Source organism: Paramisgurnus dabryanus, chromosome 7 (assembly GCF_030506205.2).
Source record: "Paramisgurnus dabryanus chromosome 7, PD_genome_1.1, whole genome shotgun sequence".
Lineage (NCBI taxonomy): Eukaryota > Metazoa > Chordata > Actinopteri > Cypriniformes > Cobitidae > Paramisgurnus > Paramisgurnus dabryanus.
The window spans coordinates 20,364,689-20,386,388 of NC_133343.1; the positions used below are offsets into that span (position 1 = coordinate 20,364,689).

Below are 21,700 nucleotides of genomic sequence, written 5' to 3' on the forward strand. Positions count from 1 at the left end.
TTGTTTTATGTAGTGAAAAGCTTACATCACAAGGTTACTGAGCGTTTTAATTGACACGAGAGATTCCCCTTTCAATCTCTTCCCGAGCATCATGTAATATGAAGCGACGAGAGTCTTTTCAAAGGCTTTCCACACCAGTGCACTTCTGTATCTTCTCCACCTCTGTGTTCATGCACCACCTCACTCCCTCAAAACAGCCCTGCCCCCTCCATCCAGTCCTGATGTGTCAGCTAACACTGCAGGGGCTAAACCACACACTAAACTGTGGCACAAGCTGTTAATGCATGTGAAATCATCGGTTACAAGATGCACATCTGCGATAAAACGTTTAATGAGTTGCAAAAGTTTTCAATTGAATCATATTTTGGTTAAACGCTTTATGCCACGGGTTCTCAAGTGATCCGTTCTGACAGGGTTGATGAAAACACTATTAAAAATGACTGATTGCATTTGGCGTGAAATCACAAATTCAGGTGTCTAACATAAAAGTTCGGTAGGGAGTGCCGCTGCTAGCCATTTTGGTGCCCTAAGCATAATTCCTTTATGATGCCCCCACCCAGACCATGAGAAGTTTAACTTTTTACTAAACATATAACTTAATACCAATAACACAATAGGCAGCATCACAGTATAAAACTTAAGAGCAGTAAAAAGAGAAAGTAAAATCTTCACAGCTTTGTTGACTTTGTAAACATATGTAAAATAGCCAACACACACTACACATTTGAATGTGCAAACTTTTCTTTTGTAAATAGAAAAATTAAACAATATATAAATATAAAATGTCATTATGAATGATATAAAGCAAACATTACTGTTGAATTCTGTGCATTATTGCACCTCATTTTATTATGCTTTTATATTTAGATTAGATTTTTTTAGATGTTTTAGCTGTTCTACATAGCCTACTGTGTTTACAAAGTAAGTAAATTTGTGACTTTTAGTCCTCTAAATCTTTGTTTTATATAAGAAGATTGGCTATTCGTGTTTGTAAAAATCAACATGATCTCACAAACTTCCGTGGGATAGTCACGGAATTTTGTGCTCATTTTTCCGTGGCATTCTCACGGATTTCCGCATTTTTCCGTGGCCCTGCTACGGACTGTCTTTTTCCGTGGCATTCTCACGGATTGGTTACTCAACTGCTTTTTCCTATTTTCAAACCATTTTCGCTTCGGTTTAGGGTTAGATTTGGTGTTTGCATTAGTATGTCACTTTAACTATTGGTTTATATAATTTTTTCTGATTTATTCTTTTATATTTTCTAAACTTTAAACAATTGTCGCCTGGCGTTGGGGTTAGAGTTGGGTTTGGGTAGGGATGTCATTTCATGTAAATCTAACCCTAAACCGAAGCGAAAATGGTAAGAAAATAGGACAAAACAGTTGAGTAACCAATCCGTGAGAATGCCACGGAAAAAGACAGTCCGTAGCAGGGCCACGGAAAAATGCGGAGATCCGTGAGAATGCCACGGAAAAATGAGCACAAAATTCTGTGACTATGCCACGGAAATTTGTGAGATCAGGTTGGTAAAAATTGATGATTATTAATTTAAAAATAAAAAGTGATATTTAATTTGGAAAAAACATGTCTGTATTATTTTGATAATATATTTAACAGGAATTGTTTGCCTACCATGCACACTGCACTCACTGCTAACTATAACTGAGAAAGTATTAACCACCGTCACATCAAAATAAACCATAAACTACTGCTCAATATCTAAAGAAAGATAGTAAAGAAAGTAACAGCTAGCTGACGTCAGTTATTTGTGAAATGCATTTGCATAGGTAATGTTTAACAGTTAAATCATTTTAGCTTACACCAAAGTTATAACAACGGTATAACATTAACGTTAACATAAAATTTGCCTACTGTCTGTCAAACTTCGTCAGGCCCCCGCGATCAACCGGCGCATACCATCCAAGGCAAGGGGGGCATACTTTCCAGACTAGAGCAATTAAATGATCTCGTTCCCCCTTTTTTCACTGTCCGATGAAAACCACGTATGTCCATTTTGCCGATTTTGAGATTTTTCGACGGATTGAATGTCCAAGTTCATTTCCATATACAGTATGCTTCACATATCTAAATGGCCAATGAAAAGTTTTGAAATCATGTCATCTGATTTTCACGTATATCCATTTGGTGTCAAAGCTGTCAATCACGCCACATATCTCCTGCCCTGTGGAAGCATCTCGCCGGTCTCGTGAAGTTTCATCGAAGCTCAGCACTGGATAGCCGAATAAACATAGCCTGGTGAGACAATGACTTTCCTTTATCGAGGTAAACGTTTCCCCCCTGACGCCAGACGTACGTCTAGGAGTGACAAAATTACGGTAGGACTGTGCAAACAAAGTATCTGTCTAGCATTACCAGTGTATTGATTCATTGTCCCTTCATAGTTTGCAAGAGACATTTAATACATTTATAATTAATATTAAATAAACTAAGCGTATTTAATAAACTTAGACGTAGGCTATTTAATAAACTGAGTGTATTCATCTGTCAATATGAAACGCGACTTGGCCATTCTATTTATTGATCGGAAGAACGTGTATCGACCACCGTTACTGTAAAATATGCACGTATGTCCATTTAAACTCAATTTTGATCGAATGTGAATTATATCATTACACTGGCAAGAATATGGTCACATGTAAAGATGCCGTACCAAGTATGACAACGCTACATTCAACTGCTTTTGAAATACCGTGTTTTTTTTCACTTCCTGAAAAGTTTCATCGGCCAGCAACGATATGCATGGCTAAAAAGTGCAAAATACTATTGCCATAGTTTAATGAAATAATATCGCCATTACAATGCTTTTTCATTAGGCTATTATTTTTGGTGCCCCCTCAGCACTTGGTGCCCTACGCACAGCGAGTGATGTGCGTTACGGGAGCGGCGGCGCTGTCGGTAGGTAAGAATAGTTAAGAATAACTGATCTGCTGTATTTGAAACAATCATATTAGGAGCAAACATAATAAGATAATGATGTCCTTAAAGGGATAGTTCGGCCAAAAATTATATTAAACTCATGATTTACTCACCCCCAAGCTGTCTGAGTTGCATATGTCCATCGTTTTTCAGACAAACACATTTTCGGATATTTTAGAAAATGTTTTACATCTTTCAGTTGATTAAATGTAATGTTATGGGGTCCACGATCTTCAAGTCCAAAAACAGTGCGTCCATCCTTCACAAAATAAATCCAAACGGCTCCAGGATAATAAACAAAGGTCTTCTGAGGGTAATCGGCACGGTGTTGTGGTAGAAATATCCATATTTAAAACTTTATTAACGTAAATAACTACCTTCTGGTAGCGCCACCATCTTAGTCGCGTCCGCATTCAGGATGAGATCTTACGCAGCCTACGGAGGCTACTCTGCTGCTGCTCTGTGCCCCCCGCCCTCCGAATTTGTCATGCGTCACTGAGAAAAGTGCGTACACTACGCCAATACTCTCTCCTGAATACAGAGGAGTCTAAGATGACAGCGCTACCGGAAGGTAGTTATTTAAATAAAGTTTTAAATATGGATATTTCTACAACAACACCGTGTGGATTATCCTCAGAAGACCTTTGTTTATCATCCTGGAACCATTTGGATTTATTTTGTGAAGGATGGACGCACTTTTTTGGACTTGAAGGTCGTGGACCCTGTAACATTACATTTAATCAACTGAAAGATCTAAAACATTTTCCAAAATATCTGAAAATGTGTTTGTCTGAAAAACGATGGACATATGCAACTCGGACAGCTTGGGGGTGAGTAAATCATGGGTTTAATATCATTTTTGGCTGAACTATCCCTTTAACTTAAAGCTGTTTAAATCCTCTAAGCTATGCTGCCATGACATTTATGTTCACTCTGGTGCTACAGTATTTGTGATTTGTGGTCTTTATTTTATGAATGGTTAAAATCTTCAATGACACCATTCATGGCAGATCGGTGCTGAAAATCTTTGCCACTATAATCTGACAAATCACCATATAAAGGAAAGCTTTTACTGCAGTGTGCCCCATTAAACTGTCTCCAATCTGTGTCTAATACTTGTCTGGATGAGGTGTGTCTGTGCATGTCTGACAGCGTAATCCTGTCATACTATTTATTTTATCTGGCACATTTAACATCAAACATCATTTGCCTAGCTAAGTAGAAGGAACACCTACTACTGTAAAACTGAAACAGAATGACTCAGAGCTTTACATGTGTGGCCAAAGCTAACGTTCAATTTACAGCACACAAAACACAAAAATATTTCATGCTGTGTCACTATGAGATCTCTTTTAAAAAGTGTTTCAATGCTTAATTGTAGTACAATATGACCGTAGCAAGAGTCTAGACAGGATGAGAAATCTTCTATTTACCAAAGAATAAATAACCTTTTGTGCCACATCATATCCTGCCCACATCCTCCCGAGTCTGATCCAATCACTTCAATACACAGGAAACATCTCACCACACAAAGCATTTATTTTCTTCAGTAAACGATAAGTGGATTTGACTCTTACTACGTTTTTATTTCGAGTGACGCAAAGACCTTCTTACAGTATGCAGCTGCAGGTTTTAGGAGAAAAAGGCAAGATTGGGTTGTCTATATTGTATTTAAGATTATGCATATATGTAAATTTATTTTTATTATTTGCATTTTTATATAATACACACATACACTCATTATTTTGAGAACGCTTGAGCTATATTGCATACAGTTACACTTTTCTATAAGATTAACATCTACAGTACCGTGTTTGTGGTAATTGGTAGTTTTCAGAGAAAGGGTCAAGGGTTCGACTCCTTCCTGAAAGGAAATTTCGACAATAGAAAGAAAGCATCTCAATATCATATTGATTTAAAAATGACCCTGTCGTTTCACATTCTCCATCTCACGGTCCACATCACCCGACATTCACTAGTTTTTTTGTCATTTAATTCATGATTTTGTTTTCACATACCTGCAGTGACATCACACCCCGCTGACCTATAACCATTCACCCATCCCTAATTCCCGTAACTCTGTGTCATTCATAAAAATTAATCCGAAGTTAGCAAAACAACGTACTGTACTCTCCTCTCTAAGAGTTGGATCTTACCAGGTGTGCGCGACGGTGAACCGGCGTCTGTGGCGGCTACCCTTGTTGACCATGAGCTTGCGAAAGAGACGCGGGGAGCTGCGGGGGGAGATTTTGGGTGATGTGATGCGCTTGTTGCCTGTACCCAGTCTCGCCGGCTCCAGCTCCAAATGCATGTGTTCTTTAAAGGTACGAATGCAGGGGTCCAATTCTGTAGTGCTCAGCTCATTGGATGACATGATGATGCCGGCCCTATTTCGCCCCCTTTTTTGAGTCACACTGCTGCCAACTGTTTCCTCCTGGTCTATCAGTCCACTGGAGGTTATGCCATGCAGGCTGATGTTTTGTGTGTCGGACAGGAATATCTGCGTGAGCTCGGGCTGTGCTATTCTCTCTCTCTCTCTTTCTCAGTCAGCTAAGGCTTTCAGCAATGCAGTAGAATAATCCTCTCTCGTTCGGTTCCACTGACACACTGAGCACAGTCTCTCTCAGCGCAGTCACACCTCCTTCCTGTGAGAGCAAGAAAAAAACACCCTCTCTCTTTTCTATAACCACACCTCTCTCACCCTTTTCTTCATATAGGCAAAGCTTTCTCTCTCTCTGTCTCTCTCTCTCTCTCTCTCTTATGGACATAACCGACTCCTTTTAGAATCAAAGGATGTCCGTGCTTCTTGATATGACTCACATACTTATTTATTTACATGTCTGTCTTCCACTCACTACACCGTTTCCTCTGCTCACTTCATTCAGGAAACTCCATCTTAAATTATTCAACAAGAGCAGATCTTCTCTCCCATCACCTCCTCTCTTTGGAAAGTAGCAGGCAAAGCTTCCCATGATGCTCCGCACAGTTTCAGCAGATACAAAGAGGACACCCGGAGAAAGGCATCGGCTGATCGCATCTAACTCTGCTGCCTCAGGTGTTATTTTCAATGAAAAAATTCTGAATAGCTTTGAGAGCCCCGGATTAAAAAAAAAGGTCACGAGAAAAATGTGCATGGTGACGGTGAAAGCTCCGCCCACCTTCGCGGCTGATTGGTCAGCCGTTGGTTCGCTTGATGGGTGACTCTGGTTGAATTCTGATGAGGGCTTCTGCCCTTTCACAGCTCAGCGGCGCTGAAGACACCGATAAAAAAATCCCAAAAGCAATTTAAGCTCCGGATTAGCTGTGTCTACAAAATAAATATAGCTTTGAGGTAAACGAAGGGTTGGATATTAAATGTGCTGCTTTGACAAGAAAATAACGCATATTAAATGTTACGTGGATGGGGTTTATGCGAAGGTGCTCCTTATATTTACTTCACATAAGCAAACTGGTGCAATTCAATGCATCTTTTACATCTCATTCATTAGCATTTTAAGATACCTCCAATGGTTTAGTTGTTCAGTCAGAAAGTAATACAAAATCCACACCAAGAAAAAAAAACTTCTGAAGCCACGACGTACAGCCATTATCTGAGGTGTTATGCTTCCTTCAAAGCACGCTTGATAGTGAAACGGCGCAGTGTGTCAGCAGCACAGCAGGATTATCTGTGGCTCTCATAGAGAAATATTGAAGAATGGAAGCATGTTAGCCAGCTATCAACCTGCCAGTCAACATCTGCCGGCAGCCAGGGCTTCACCATGGAGACCAGAGAGGAGAAGTAATGAGAACAAGAAAAGATGATAAATGAGAGCATAAACAAAAAATGCGAACAGATGGTGAAATATTTTCTGTGTTGTTTTGACTTTGATGTTCAAACGCTGAGTATTTAAGATAGGTGGCTGTGATTCCCTCTGTTTAGCTTCGTACAGATCTGGGTTGACGACAATGATGTTTAATTTTTAAGATTACTAATAAGAAAAAGAGAGATGAAAACAAGAAAACCAATGTGAAGACAATCAGTATGGATACAGGCAGTATAAAGACGGTGAGGTCTGTAATCGCTTACTGTACTCGATTTACAGTGAATTTAATTTATGGGGCACTAGGACAAAATTTGCATTCCCTTATTATTTTAGTAGAGGGAAATAACTGAACTTCAGATGGGGTTGCTGCCTATGAAAAATTCAAGCGATGTTATTACAGTTTTACAGTACAATCGTTTGAACATCAGGTTGTTTATTTTATACTGCTATTTCATTAAGTTCACCCAAATGGAAAATGTAATTATCTTTTATAATGCCCCAGAGAAGAAAGTACAGGTTTTGCAGTTTTTGAGTGAACTTTTGCTTTAAGGTTCCGTAAAGGGCTCACTACATTGTGATCATTTTGATCATATTAACTCTTAACTCTTTCATGATTTTCACAAAAGTTAATACCTCCCAGAAAATGTGTTTCTTTAAATATATAAACATACAATATATTTAATGAAAGAACAGACCCTCTGCTTTCAAATAAAAAAAATGTTTCATCATACCTTCATTAGTTCTCTTTTTATCATCTCTCAAATATGGGTAGGTTTCTTTAAATTAACAAAAATTTTAGCAAAAAGCTGAGATAATTCCATTTTTGTAAAGGACTTTTGATAAGAGATCTGATGCAGAGCGATCCTCAAAACTTAGACAGACATACAGCTGTTCTGCCCTAAGGCAGGGGTGTCCAGACTTTTTTGTGTGGTGATCTACTTTAAAAATAATAGAGCCGACAAGGTCTACCTGCTAAAAACACAGTTAATTATTTTTATAACCCTTTAAATGCTTGTAAGGACTATACATCTACATTGAATTTACGGCTGTTACCATTACTCTATTATTTTTGAGGAGTTAAAAAAATAATTGAGTACATGTCGAGTATTGGCAACATATAAATCAGCGCTACGCTGCCTCGCCCTCTCTCTCTCATTTGCTCGCTCGCGCACACACACCGTGCGCGTGGATCAGCTCCTGGGTGAGGGCAAGAATGCGCATCCTGGTGAATTTCGGAAGTTAGACGACTGAGCTGCAGCAGCCTGGCATAAGATTTATAAAAACACATTCCGGGTTTTATAAGTTGCGATAGTGCGCCACCTGGTGGATAATAGCATTATTGCAGATTTGACGAGATAACTCGTCAATGGCGGGGAAAGAGTTAAAAAAAACTGTGTCTCATGCCTGATTTTTTTGTCATATGGAGAGAAATTTCCCATCAGGAGAAAAAAAACCTACACAGGCTCATTGGAATTACGTACCATAACCTGAAATATGTTTTTCCTGGTACATGTATAGGACCATATGGTTTCTGTGATGTGGAAAATGCAGACTAAATTACAGAAATCCAAGGATAAAAATAGAATTAACTGTACAGCGCGGAATGTCACGGAATTTGACAAATTTTGGATTAAGGCATTTTTATGTGGTTTACTTTATTGGCAAATAAAATGACAGAAATGCGCAGAGACATTTTTCTTTTGTGTACTGTTGGACCTAAAGAAAGGTATATGCATTGCAAATAATGGCAAGTGTTGCCTCATTAGAGCGCAAGCAGGTTTTGTGAAAATCTGGACCAAAGCAGGCATAAAAGGTACGGTATACTTTCTTCTATCGTCGCCTTGCACGTGCATATGCCCGCACAACTTTGAAGGTATATTTACTAGTGCTGTGTTCAAAATATCGATACGACGATACATCGTCATGGACGCCTGGCGATGCGCGCATCGATACAGCACCTTCCGTATCGATTCGGATGTACTTTTGAAAGTAACGTGACGAATTGCTGTTGATCTGTGATCTATGGAAAGGACGCATGTGTCCCGCGAAGTACGTAGAGTTAAAGGTGGCGGAGTATACTTTCACTTTGCGTGTTTGTCTCGCTGGCGCACGTGTCTGCATAGTGAGCCGCATACTCGTGCTCTCTCGCGTGCACATTAAAGTCAATGGGTTCAGTATGAAAGCGCAGATGTCTTAGCCTATACTACTGCAAAGGGCTTTATTAGCCACGCTCTTATAAAACAGTACTAACGCATTTGAGAAGAAACACGACAAAGATTTGCATGTGAAAAGTGTATGTCGAGAGAAGAGATATGGAGCTACTTTATATTAAATTGTATTAAGTCTGACTGCATGTTTATAGATATATTCATAGATGTAGACAAGAGAGACAAGAGTAAGGCACCATCTTCTAAAAACATAAGTTAAGTACTAACTCTGGGATTTTAAATATTTCTAATAGCTAATAAATGAATGGCAAAACACAACTGTTACAACACTGCTTATTCAATGTACAATAAACAAATAATAATAAAAATAATAATAATAATGTTACTAAATTCTGAACAAAAATGTAAATCAAAATAGTCTTGTATCGTTATGCGCATCGTATCGGGACCCTTGTATCGGGATACGTATCGTATCATGGAATTGTTGGCGATACACAGCCCTAATATTTACAGGACATTCTTGTTTAAATGAACATAAACAGCTGGATGTTTATCAGTATATTGAAACAGTGCAGTTTTAAAGCTGTCTTGGGTTAAAAGTGACAGTAGCCTGCTGATATATTTACATTTAATACAGATGCCTGAAGGGGTCAGTAGCATTGTTGTAGTAATTACTTTATGTAATTTTAAATAAAACTTTCAATAAACTGTTGTTAAATTGTATTCGTTTAATGTTTTTAGTTGATAAGATATGCTTTTTGATTTGAAATTTAATTTAATCATTAAAACCAGAATCCAGAAAAATAAAAACAGAAACACCGAATTTAAGAATAAATAAAACAGGATTTTATAGGGCCCTACTGTACATATCACTGCATCTTTTGGTTGGAGTGTCCACTAAAATCCCTGAAGGCGCTTGATTTTTCTCTGTTTTGATACGGGTTTCTTCAAGGTTACAAAGCAGACAATACTGAACATTATTGGAATATATTCTTCAGTGTGTGTGACTGTGCCGGATAAGTGTCTGATATCTTCACTGTCAGGATGATGTTTGTCAAGAACTTCATAGTTGCTTTTAAAAGGGACAGTAATCAATGATTAAAATACATCTGTATGCTTTAGTCGGCTGTGCTTTATTAAAATGAAACCACAAAGACGCAAAGTCGTTTAGGCATGCCGCATGTTTGCCAACGGCACAAACCTACTTAACAGAGATGAGCAGATTGTAATTTGTGTATGTGTCTGCTGCTTAATATTAAAAAATCCTGCGTCAAACAAACACAAAGACAATCGCCTCTAGTGGACATTCCATCAAAGATGCAGTGATACCGAGAGCAACAAATTTAAGGTTATGCAGAAATGTAGTTATGGAGAGTGAGCCTGGGTTGGAAAAACCATAATGAGAAACTGAGAAATCTTTCTGGTTCTCTCCTTTTTACTCACACACAGTTCATTGATCACCGGTGGCACTCATGATTTCCAGGGTTTGAACCTATAACCTTTGGGTTACCAGTGTAGACCCTTAACAACACAGTTATTACCGCAGAGTTCTAGCACTGCTGTGGAAACTGGATTCAGTGACCAGGAATGTGAATGTTTTTAAGTCACTCTGGCTGACCTTTTTGAGTCTGGAGCCTATTCAGTGAAGAAGCCTCTGAGGAGAGGTCTTACATAACTGAATGTCTTACATAAAGCCATTTCCTTACTGCCGACTGACGCAGCAAGGGACGTCATATGGCTCAGAAGGACCCTCATGCAAGTTTACAAAGGAGAAAGGATGAGAAATGGACTTCAAAGGGAAAAATATGAGTGAAAACCGAGATAATCGAAGTGTGTTAGTAACAGAATGAGTATTAGGGAAACAAAACACCAGCTTGGAATCAAATTGGAGAGAAGCAATCATTTAATCTACTGTTGACGTCAATATTTAAGTATTATGTCATCTGCACACTGTATCGTGTAGAATCTGCACCGTCCCAAAACCACACGTATTAGCACAGACAATACACTTTCAGCACATCTGTTGGGGTTTCTGTTCACAATAGTAAATAATGCATCAAGCAGATTAAATTAAGCTCTTTCCAAAACCATTGCAAAGCCACACAGTCCTGATTTCTGGTGTAGATGAATATTAGTAGTGCTTGCTTAAGCGAATCGCAATTACATTGACTTACATTTTGGCATGTAAATCATCCTGTACTATTCATGCTGCGAAGATGAATGAAACCACCAATATATCTTGGAAAGGTGTGCTATTACTTATCTGTATATTCAGATTTTGAACATGAAAGTGGGGACCCAAGCCAAGTCTAAGGACCAGAATATTTTGAAGCCTGTTAGGGGATTATTTTTGAATTGGGTTAGTTATTAACCCAAGTAATAACTTACACAAAGTAGCAACTCACTGAAAATGATTTAGAATATTAAAGTTATTACATGCATTCTGACTTATTAACACTGTTTAGGTGTGTGTTCACACCACCACCGGTGATAGCGTCAAAGTGGCTGAAATTCATTTATTTTTAATGAGAGCCCCGGTGAGCAGCGGCGCAGCATGCCTTGGAGGTTGTGAGCGTCGAGGAAAGTGGAAATCAGCTCAACTGTATGGTACTGTAATAAGCGATGACGTGGTTTGGTGGCAACCAATCGGAAGGCGAAAACATTCAACAGCAACCAATCAGACGGCAGAAACCTCCAGAGAATGCATTCGAGAGTAGTGTCCACTACTCTTTTTCTATAGCATCGTTGGCAGGGCAACCAGAGTAGTGTTGGGCAATATTTTGAGATTGTCCTGTCAGCCTGTGAGATCGCCGATACACGATCATGTATCGGGGCAGTAATTTACTCATTTATTAAACTACTACCACAATACTTTACTTGTGACAAGTCACTTGATTGGTGGACAAAAAAGAAGTAAGGGCAACACTGTCATGACCGCAATGCAATCTTTTGTGTGCGGGACATAGGTCAATTTTCGTGTTTCCACACAAACATATTGAGTGGCGGAAGTCTCCGCGTTCAGTGCAAGTCTTTTGTCAAACATATAACATAATTCGGCCCGCAGAAAGATTTTATTTACTTTATTTACTTCGTTGTATGTTCGGTTGATTATTGTAACACAGTCTCACCCCATGTCGTCAATATTTGACGACACTTGACCATTCGTCATATGTTGACGTGAAGGGTATACCTTTCGCGTCATTTTTTGACGAACTGGGGACTTCAATACTATTACGTCCGTTGCATTCTCTTTCCTATTTTCTTACCATTTCCGCGTCGGTTTAGGGTTAGATTACGCAAAATTAAACAGTCTATGCGAAATTAAACAGTTGTCACCTGGCGTTGGGGTTAGAGTTAGGTACGCGAAATGAAACAGTTGTCACCTGGCGTTGGGGTTAGAGTTAGGTTTGGGTAGGGATGTCATTATGTAAATCTTACCCTAAACCGACGCGGAAATGGTAAGAAAATAGGAAAGAGAATGCAACGGACGTAATAGTATTGAAGTCCCCAGTTCGTCAAAAAATGACGCGAAAGGTATACCCTTCACGTCAACATATGACGAATGGTCAAGTGTCGTCAAATATTGACGACATGGGGTGAGACTGGGTTGATTAATGATGTAAACGGCCGCTTACGTGACACGCGTCTAAAAGCGCATGTTAAACGCGTGTCAACGCGCTGTTTAGTTCTTTCAAAAGTGCGTGAGAGGTTGCGCGTCTCTCGTTGCTACGCAATCATGAGCCGCACTTTCTGTGATCAGATTTTTCATCTGCACCTCACGTCAATCATATCATTGTCAAAATGCCATCAGTTTGTCTGGTCGGGACCGAGAAGAGCTGTAACCCGGCCTTACTCAGCTGTTACTCGGCTGCGGAAGGGTTCATTAGTTTAAATCACAGCTTACATTGGTGACACAAGCAAAGATTAGGAGAAACGTGGAAAAGATCCGCATCTTTAAGTCTAAAATTTCTTGCGTGCCAGGGAGTGGGAACAAAAAACTCGCTGTTTTTCACGCGTATTACAAGTTTAGGTCCTAGAATGAGTCTATGCTGCGCGCATTCAGGTCCGAGCAAAAAAAGAGACTTTGAGTCCACGTGCATGCAAGAAGAAATCCACCCGCATTAGGAGCTCTCCCCCGCAAAGTAAAGCCCACAAACCCTCCCATGCAATGACAAACATGCAATGCGCAAGTTAATGTGAAACTCTGATCTGAGCATTTTTTGACGGCGGTGTGAACGTACAGTAAGCTTTGGATTCCTCATGCTAAACATAGGCAATTAAGAGTCAAAAAAGCATGTGGACCTATGACGAAATATTTCTCTGCTGAAAGCCAGCCAAGTCTTTTTTTATACATAAGTAGATTCATACGTAATCATCTTACTTTATTTCTTTTATGGGCAATCTCAGTGCAGGAAGTACAATGGAGTTCCATATATGGGCACTTTAACTGGAATAGCACACGCACACACCAACCAAGAGCTGACACAAAATCAAAGTCACCAGAGAAGTGTGTTTTTATTTGTGAGGGAAATTTAGGCTTATAAATACAGGCTTATAAATCCAAGGTAGCAGCAGAGTTATCCGTGTGTGTTTGTTTAAAGGATTTCATTGAAATGGGGAGTCCCAAACGGGTCATGAGTTGCAGGCAGTAAAACTGCATCAAATGTCTGAGTTGGGTTGGCAAGCGGTGCGTAATTGCATATCATGTAAACCACACAAACATATAGTGAATCATAACTGATCCAGAGACTCCGTACGTGGTGTGCCTAGAAGGGGTCGGGTTTAATCAGAAAGAATCGGTATAGACATTTATAAGTCTGATAAAAATAAAGACCTTTTGGATATATGAAGGATTTAATAGTACTCTATAAGTACTCAAGATTAACATGAGATAAGCAAAAATGTGTGTTATGTGAGCTAAAACCATATAGTACAGTGCGGATACTGGACAACTAACCAAAATACCATGGCCAATCAACACACATTTTTTTCAGAAACAAATCATCTAGTTCCCAACATAACTGTTCTGCTCTATACCCTGTCAGTATCTCCTGGGGTTTTAAACCATTTCCTTTTTTACTGCTGTTTATGGATGTTATGTGGAAGACGCTTTAGTAAATTGTTTGAAATGATTAGAATGAGCACTCAGCTCCACTGCAGGAAACATTATAGTTGACAATGTGGGAAAATGCAGGTCAGTTTGACTCGGAAGAAAGATTACTGTAGGCCCTCTCAGTCTCCAAACAATCTCCATTACTTGGTCTCTGAAGCCCAAATCGAGCCTAGAAAGCCAAAGTAGTGTAATAGTTTGGACAAACACACATACACCGTGTCAAACTACAACCATAAGGATTTAATTATGCTTAAGTTTGGCTAAATTTGGCAAGATTTAGTGCGGGTCAAAACATTCATCAAATAATGGATTTTTTTTTACACCAATCCTGTTTATATATGCCTTCAATCACTTAAAATATGTTAGTCATTTTCTGATGATTTTGTGCCCTTTTGTGCCCTAGTTTAAAGAGGCAGTCACAATTCAATCCCATTGTAAACAAAAAGCCTAAAACAACAGCATCAACAAAATGTTGATGTCTTTCTTTGTTCAGTCGAGAAGAAATTATGTTTTTTGAGAAAACATTCCAGGATTTTTATTATTTTAAAGGGGACAGAGATTGAAAAGCCATTTTTACCTTGTCTTTGTTGAATAATGGTAGTCTACACGCATTCACGAATATACAAAAAGTGCTAGACATGCTAAACATCTCAGTCTGATGAAAAAACTGATGCTTATGACATCACAGGCATCTAACTGCCCCTCCACTTTAAAATAATTGGCTAAATTTTTTGAGTGGCAGCAAAGTCAGCCAATCAGTAATGAGATTGCAAGTTAAGCCAGTAGGAGGAGCCAAATAGGTGCAAAACCACTTGTTTAAAATCCCCCACCCTAATAGAGCTATCTGAGAGAGGTTTTTAGGAAGCGCCAAACATTTTTTGTCTACATGTCACATCATAGAACAAGGATAAATACCCCGTTCAATCATTCTATGTCACCTTTAATGGACTTTAATGGAACCCAACACTTAATACTTAACTCAACACTAAACGGTTTTTCTACAGAGTTTCAAAGGACTCTAAACGATCCCAAACGGGGCATAAGGGTCTTATCTAGCAAAACGTTTGTCATTTTTGACAAGAAAAATAAAAAAATGTGCACTTTTAAACCACAACTTCTCGTCTATCTCGGTCCTCAAAGCGCGACCTCACGCAATACGTCATCACATCAAGAGGTCAAAGAGGACGAACACGAAACTACGCCCCAGTGTTTCCCTTTTGTGAAGAAAGAGGACCGTTCAGACTTTGTTGTATGTGGAATGATACCAATTAACATCTTTGAGTCAGTATATTGTTTAAAATGGTCCTCTAATGTGCGTTTCATATATGTAACACGTGACCTTTCTACGTCACTACACATTAACGTAAGGTCGCGCTGGCGCTTTCAGGACCGGAGTTAGACGAGAAGTTGTGGTTTAAAAGTGCATATTTTTTATTTTTCTTGTCAAAAATGACAATCGTTTCGCTAGATAAGACCCTTATGCCTCGTTTGGGATCGTTTAGAGTCCTTTGAAACTCCGTTAAAAAAAAAATGTTAAGTGTTGAGTTAAGTATTAAGTGTTGGGTTCTATTAAAGTCCATTAAAATGATAAAAATCCTGGAATGTTTTCCTCAAAAAACATAATTTTTTCTCGACTGAACAAAGAAAGACATCAACAATTTGGATGACATGGTGGTGAGTAAATTATCTGGATTTTTTTTAAGAAAATGGACTAATCCTTATTTTGTCCTGAGGCTCATACACTTTAAAAGCGCATTTTGAGAGTTAATAGTTACTGTGATGTCCAAGCCTTTAAAAATGTCCTGTTTGCAGAAGCATGTCAAACTAAAGATATTTTATATAACCCTCTTTCGTCAAAATTAACAATTCTTAATCAAGATGTATTTTCTTGATGATTAAAATGATCAAAAAAATGTAGACAAAAAATATCAAATTTAAGTGAATTTGTGCTTAAAGGGACACAACACTATTTTGAAAATATGCACATTTCCAGCTCCCCAGTTAAACATTTGATTCTTACCATTTTGGAATCCATTCAGTTGATTTCCAGGTCTAGTGCAACCACTTTTAGCATAGCTTAGCATAATCCATTGAATCCGATTAGACCATTAGCATCGTGCTCAAAAATGACCAAAGAGTTCCGATATTTTTCCTATTTAAAACTTGACTCTTCTGTAGTTAAATCGTGTACTAAGACCGACAAAAAATTAAAAGTTGTGATTTTCTAGGCAGATATGGCTAGGAACTATACTCTCATTCTGGCATAATAATCAAGGACTTTGCTGCCGTAACATGGCTGCAGGAGGCTCAATGATATTACGTAGTGCCCGAAAAGTGTTCCCTGTCATTGAATGATACCAAGGAGACTATTTTCGGCTGCTGCGTAATACTGTACCATTGAGCCTCCTGCAGCCATGTAACAGCAGCAAAGTCCTTGATTAATATGCTGGAATGAGATTATACTGTAGTTCCTAGCCATATCGGCAATATTGGCCCTTCAACATAAAAAAGCCAATGGGTTAAAAAAATTCTTGAAATAAGTAAACTTTTTTTACACACTTAATTCAAGAAAAAATGATGTACATTTTTCATACCCCAATGGCAGATTTTTAAGCACAAACTCACTTACATTTGGTATTTTTTGTCATAAAACTAGACTTATTTTCTTAGGTAATTTTGCTCATCAAGAAAATACATCTTAATTTAAAGTCGCAATGAAATTGAAATGAAAAACTATATATATATTTTTTTTAATATTGTGGTATTATTAACAAATGACTTATCTGTGAGCTTCATTATTTTTTTTTTAATTATGTGTGCTCATAATCTTTAATCAAAAATGTAAATCTCCTCCTCTCTTCAAAACAATCTCTCTTCACTTCCGGTCATAAGTATGGCAGGTGGGCGGGGTCCGGGAGAAGATCGCAGCGATTAGCAATTAGCAACACGACCCAACTTCAAACGATCCAATCAGATCTCAATAGATAAATTCAAATCCAGCCCTGCCTTATTTCATCTCAAAAGCCGCTTCATTCGGATATACGTCACCACGGGGAAAATAAGGCAATCGCTACTTCCGTTTCATGGCGACTCTAAGAATTTTTTGATATTTGTACTGAAACAAGACAAAAATACTTAGTAAGAAAGTCATTTTTTTCATCTTATATTATTATTTGTATGGCTCTTTTGCATCTCCCAGTGACATGTTATACACATAGGTCGCAGACATTGCATTCACCAGCAGTTTCCCTACACAAAAAGATAAAAAAATGCACACCTAGCCATACGCATTTACCAGCACATCCAAATGTGTGAGTTTGTGTACGCTGGCGGGCGGACATGCGCGCTAAATGCGTGTGGTGCTTGTAGCTTTGCGCGCGGCTCGTCCTCCCATCCACAGGAAGCTGATATGTTACAGGAAGTGATATGTTACAGATATACTGCATTACCGGAGGTGAATGTAGCAGGCATCAAATACGGCCAAAGGAATTTTTTATAGATAGACAAAAAAAAATGGGAGAAATAAGCGAAATGGTTTAAACAGAATGACGGCAGGAAACAATGGTAAAATACGGGAGAATCCCGGCAAAAATGGGAGGGTTGACACAGGTATGATATGTGTGCATCTAGCCTCCATAATACCTCTTGTTTGATGTCATTTCCAGGTGAAGGGTCATATGAAAGGCCATGTCTCAAACTCTCCGACTAAGAGCACTCAAGGACACCATCAATAAAAAAACCAAAGCCTTTGAGACAGACGATTGTAATCTTCCTCCGAAAAGGGCACAGAGTAATGAGAAAATACCACTGACTGGGAAACATCACACATACACTTCTTGTACACACACACATTAGAGCCTACCTAAGATTTATTTCAGTATCCGTCATTTTGATAGACAGGATCGCAAAAATTCCGTCATAACTATTAAATGTCATTTCATATTTTGGTGATAAGACATTTAATAGCTTCTGTTTTATTTCACATTTTCAACATGAGCACTGCAACTACTGTTCAACACCACATGAAGCAGATGAATGAAGTCTTTGGGTATGCATGAAAGAAACATGTCATTATTTCTGTAATCCCGATTGGTGCTCTCTCCCGATTTCTGAATTACGTCCCCTTTAAGATGGTTTAACGTCACACAGCCAGACCTGTTTTTACATCATCCACCCTATTATCCTACAGATTAAGGCTTAACAGACCTAGATACAAAAGCATAGAGAAGATCTTTTGCCCTGGAGATTTGTGTAATAGCATTTCTGAATGACTTCCAAAGTCTGTGTGACATAGTGATTTCATTAACAAATCATGTCTCTATTTTTCTCGGTCTATCTCTCTCTCTTTTTTATAAACATGTGCACGCAAAACACCAGAGCAACAATAAATATCTCCATAAACAGATGACTCTTCGTCAAGCGAAAGTGGGTAAAGTCACAGATGAATTTGCTTGGCAGATAGCTCAGTGACCTGTAGTGTCTGTCCTCCAGCATCATTTCTTATGCCTGGCCTATAAAGCCATCCCACCATCCACCTGGGAGCGCCTAAATCAATCTGCAACGGAGTCACGTCAGCGGGAAAATAATTGTGCAACAAAAATAGCACTTTCCCCAAACCCTGTCTCCTGAATCTCCTGACACACACATCAAACAGACAGCTTTAACAAGAGCAGAACTGCAGGAGCTCGCGGGGCAGATAATGAATGTCGCTGTATACAGTACAGGAGTGCTTCTGTGTGCATGCATGTGCATAATGAGCAAGCGTTCACAAGTAAACACATATACAAGTACAAAAGAAAGTAGTATATGTGTGTGGCTAAACCAAATCAGTGAATTTTGACAATGCATACTGCTTATTGATTCTGATGATCTTGTACATCTATGCATGCATTTAAAGTGTACATTTATCATCAATATGTTTCTTGGATATATTGAATGACCTTTGCCCTGCTCTACCAATTGAACTACAGGTGTCTTTTTTCCACTGAACAGAAAGTAAAGCATTTAAAGAGCACCTATTGTCTGATTCACATTTTTACATTTCCTTTGGTGTGTAAGTGTGTATTAGTACATGTTAATGTTATGCAACAGGTACATACCCCAAAGTAAATGATGACGCGAGTTATCATCTCCGAGGTAAATCTATTTTCTTGGACTGCAACAAACACACGGATTGTAGGCAACAGTTTACTTCCTGGGATTGGGGATGTAGTAAAGACCGATAGTATCATAATTCCTCTCGCTTTGATTCACAGCCTGTAAGTAAACTCCTTTTGGCATTGAATTGTGCAGAAATCTTTCAAACATGGTAAGGAGCGTCACAAGGAGGTATTCAGGCCAATCACAGCATACAGATTAGCTGGCCAATCAGGGACACAAAGGCTGTTTCTCAATTCTAAGAACGGACTTGCGTTCTCATGGAGACTGGTCTTGCAAGGCGACCTTGGAAGAACGAACTCAGAAGGTCGCGAGAACACAGAACGCACTTGTGAGAATCGAGATGTGTGCGATCTTCCTGCTGGTCACGTGACCTCCCCAGATTTCAACGCGTCCTCTGTACTTGCGTTCTTGAGAATTAGAATTGAACTTCGACTGTTAATGATGACGTAGAGCGAGGACACAAGGACGTAAGATCGCTGAAGAACGCATATTGAGAAACAGCCATAGCTTTTCAAATCTGTGTGTTTCAGGAAGAGAGTGAAATCTGGAGCTACAAAAATGTACGGTATGTGGAAAATAATGTGTTTTTAACCATAATCCACTCGATAACACATTGTATTATACCAAATACACAAAATAACGTTTTTTTAGCAATGAAATAGGTGCACTTTAACATCTTATTGGATGTCTCTTTCATAGTGACCATGGGATTATCAAGCTCCAAAATGGAAAGCATATACAGTACAACGCATATAGCATACAATGTGTAATAACCTACATTTCAGTCTGTTCCTCACACACAATGATCTGTCATGTTTTTAAAAGAGTTAGGAGCACACTGTATAGACATTTATAAAAAGGTGCTTTTATGATGTTTTTGGAGCTTGTTTGCTTTTTTGGATACTATGCACTGGCATTGTATTCTAAAGAATAAGTAAATAATGACCAAATATGTATTCGAGAGTGAACTACAAACATAAAGAACATGTTATATCACCATATATAATATATTACAATACATCTAAAGAGTCATGTAACTGAATGGCAATCATGAATATATTACAGTATGTGTGGGACTGTTTTGTTACCAGTTGCAGATGCTCATAAATGTATATATGGTTTATTAATGCTTAGACACACAGAAGACTGCTGTATTTGACTCTCAATGCTGCCCTCCACTGGCGAAAGAACAACAACTACTCAGTCAGTGATATGCAAAGGTAAACATTCTCACATACAACGAAACTGTATACACAAACTATAAAACCATGTGCCATTGAGATAAAAAGTGAAGAAGAGAGCGGGTGCACCAAAAACAACTTATTACTGTTTACCTACACACGTGTGCGTTAGTCTCTTTTGGCATTTGGTAAGGCACCATAGGGCACAAGACATCATATGTTCATGTCACTTAAAAACTTACTGACAGACAAAATGAATGATAGATTAAAACCAGATGTTGCAGTGTAGACAACCTCACACAAACAGATTTCACTCTCCTTTAGGCAACAACGAAAATTGAGCATCTGGATTGTAAATCATCCAAACTAGAAACCAATTATTTAATTTCTCAGTGCAGCAATTGTGTTTTCCATAATGTTGTGCATGTAATGCACAGATGCTTAGACATGCAATAACATAAAAGCCATTTGCTACTTTGTAGACACTTTATATCTTACATGACTTAAAATGGATTTTCACACTGAAGTAAATTTGCAGTCTTACAGTAGGTTTAGCAGTTAACCACACTGTAAAAATATCTTTTTACACTTAAATTTTAAGTGTAAAGTTTAATCAACTTAGGTTTACAAGTCATTGGCTATAACATACAGGCGAAATAATTTAAAGGGATAAATGAAAATTCTGTCATCATTTACTCATCCTCATGTTGTTCTAAACCTGTATGAATTTCTTTTTTCACATGAACACAAAAGAAGATATTTTGAGAAATGATGGTAAACACACAGCAGTAAGTGACCATAGGCTTCCATAGTAGGAAAAAAATTGACTGGAAGTTTTGTGATAAATGACTAAGAAAATATTTTGATAAATGATGGTAAGCACACAGTTGACGGTACCCATTAAATTCCAACATATTTTTTATTCCTACTATGGAAGTCTATAGTCACTTACTGCTGTGTGTTTACCATGATTTCTCAAAATATCTTCTTTTGTGTTCATCAGAAAAAAGAAATTCATTTAGAACAACATGGAGATTAGTAAATGATGACAGAATTTTCATTTTAAAGTGAACTATCCCTTTAATGCAAATAAATACATTTGCTTGGTTTAATAGAAAAGAGAAAAAAAATTACTGTACTTTTACCACTTGAGATCTAGTGTAAACCCTATTCATCAGTGTCAGAAATGATTTTTACTTTATTAATAAAGAACAGTATTTTATCTTTAGCTGATTGTCAGGAGAAATTTTACCTTACAAAGGTGTTTACAAAGGTGTTAACATTGATATCATGTTAAAGGAATCATTTTCAAAAAGATCTTAACTAGAAACGTGT

The 21,700-nt window shown here is 38.3% G+C and overlaps 1 protein-coding gene across 2 annotated transcripts in view; it reads right to left on the reverse strand.

The window, feature by feature from the left end:
• Window positions 1-21,700, reverse strand: part of pde4ba (phosphodiesterase 4B, cAMP-specific a) — a 192,145-nt gene that overhangs the window by 115,237 nt on the left and 55,208 nt on the right. Inside the window, exon 1 of one of the 2 annotated variants that reach the window (XM_065264859.2) lies at window positions 5,097-5,515. The exons of the other annotated variant lie outside the window; for it this stretch is intronic. Within the exon in view, the coding sequence (XP_065120931.1) occupies window positions 5,097-5,314 (218 nt within the window). The 5' untranslated portion in view covers window positions 5,315-5,515. Of the gene's footprint in view, window positions 1-5,096; window positions 5,516-21,700 lie in introns of those variants that run through there. 2 annotated transcript variants of the gene reach the window in all.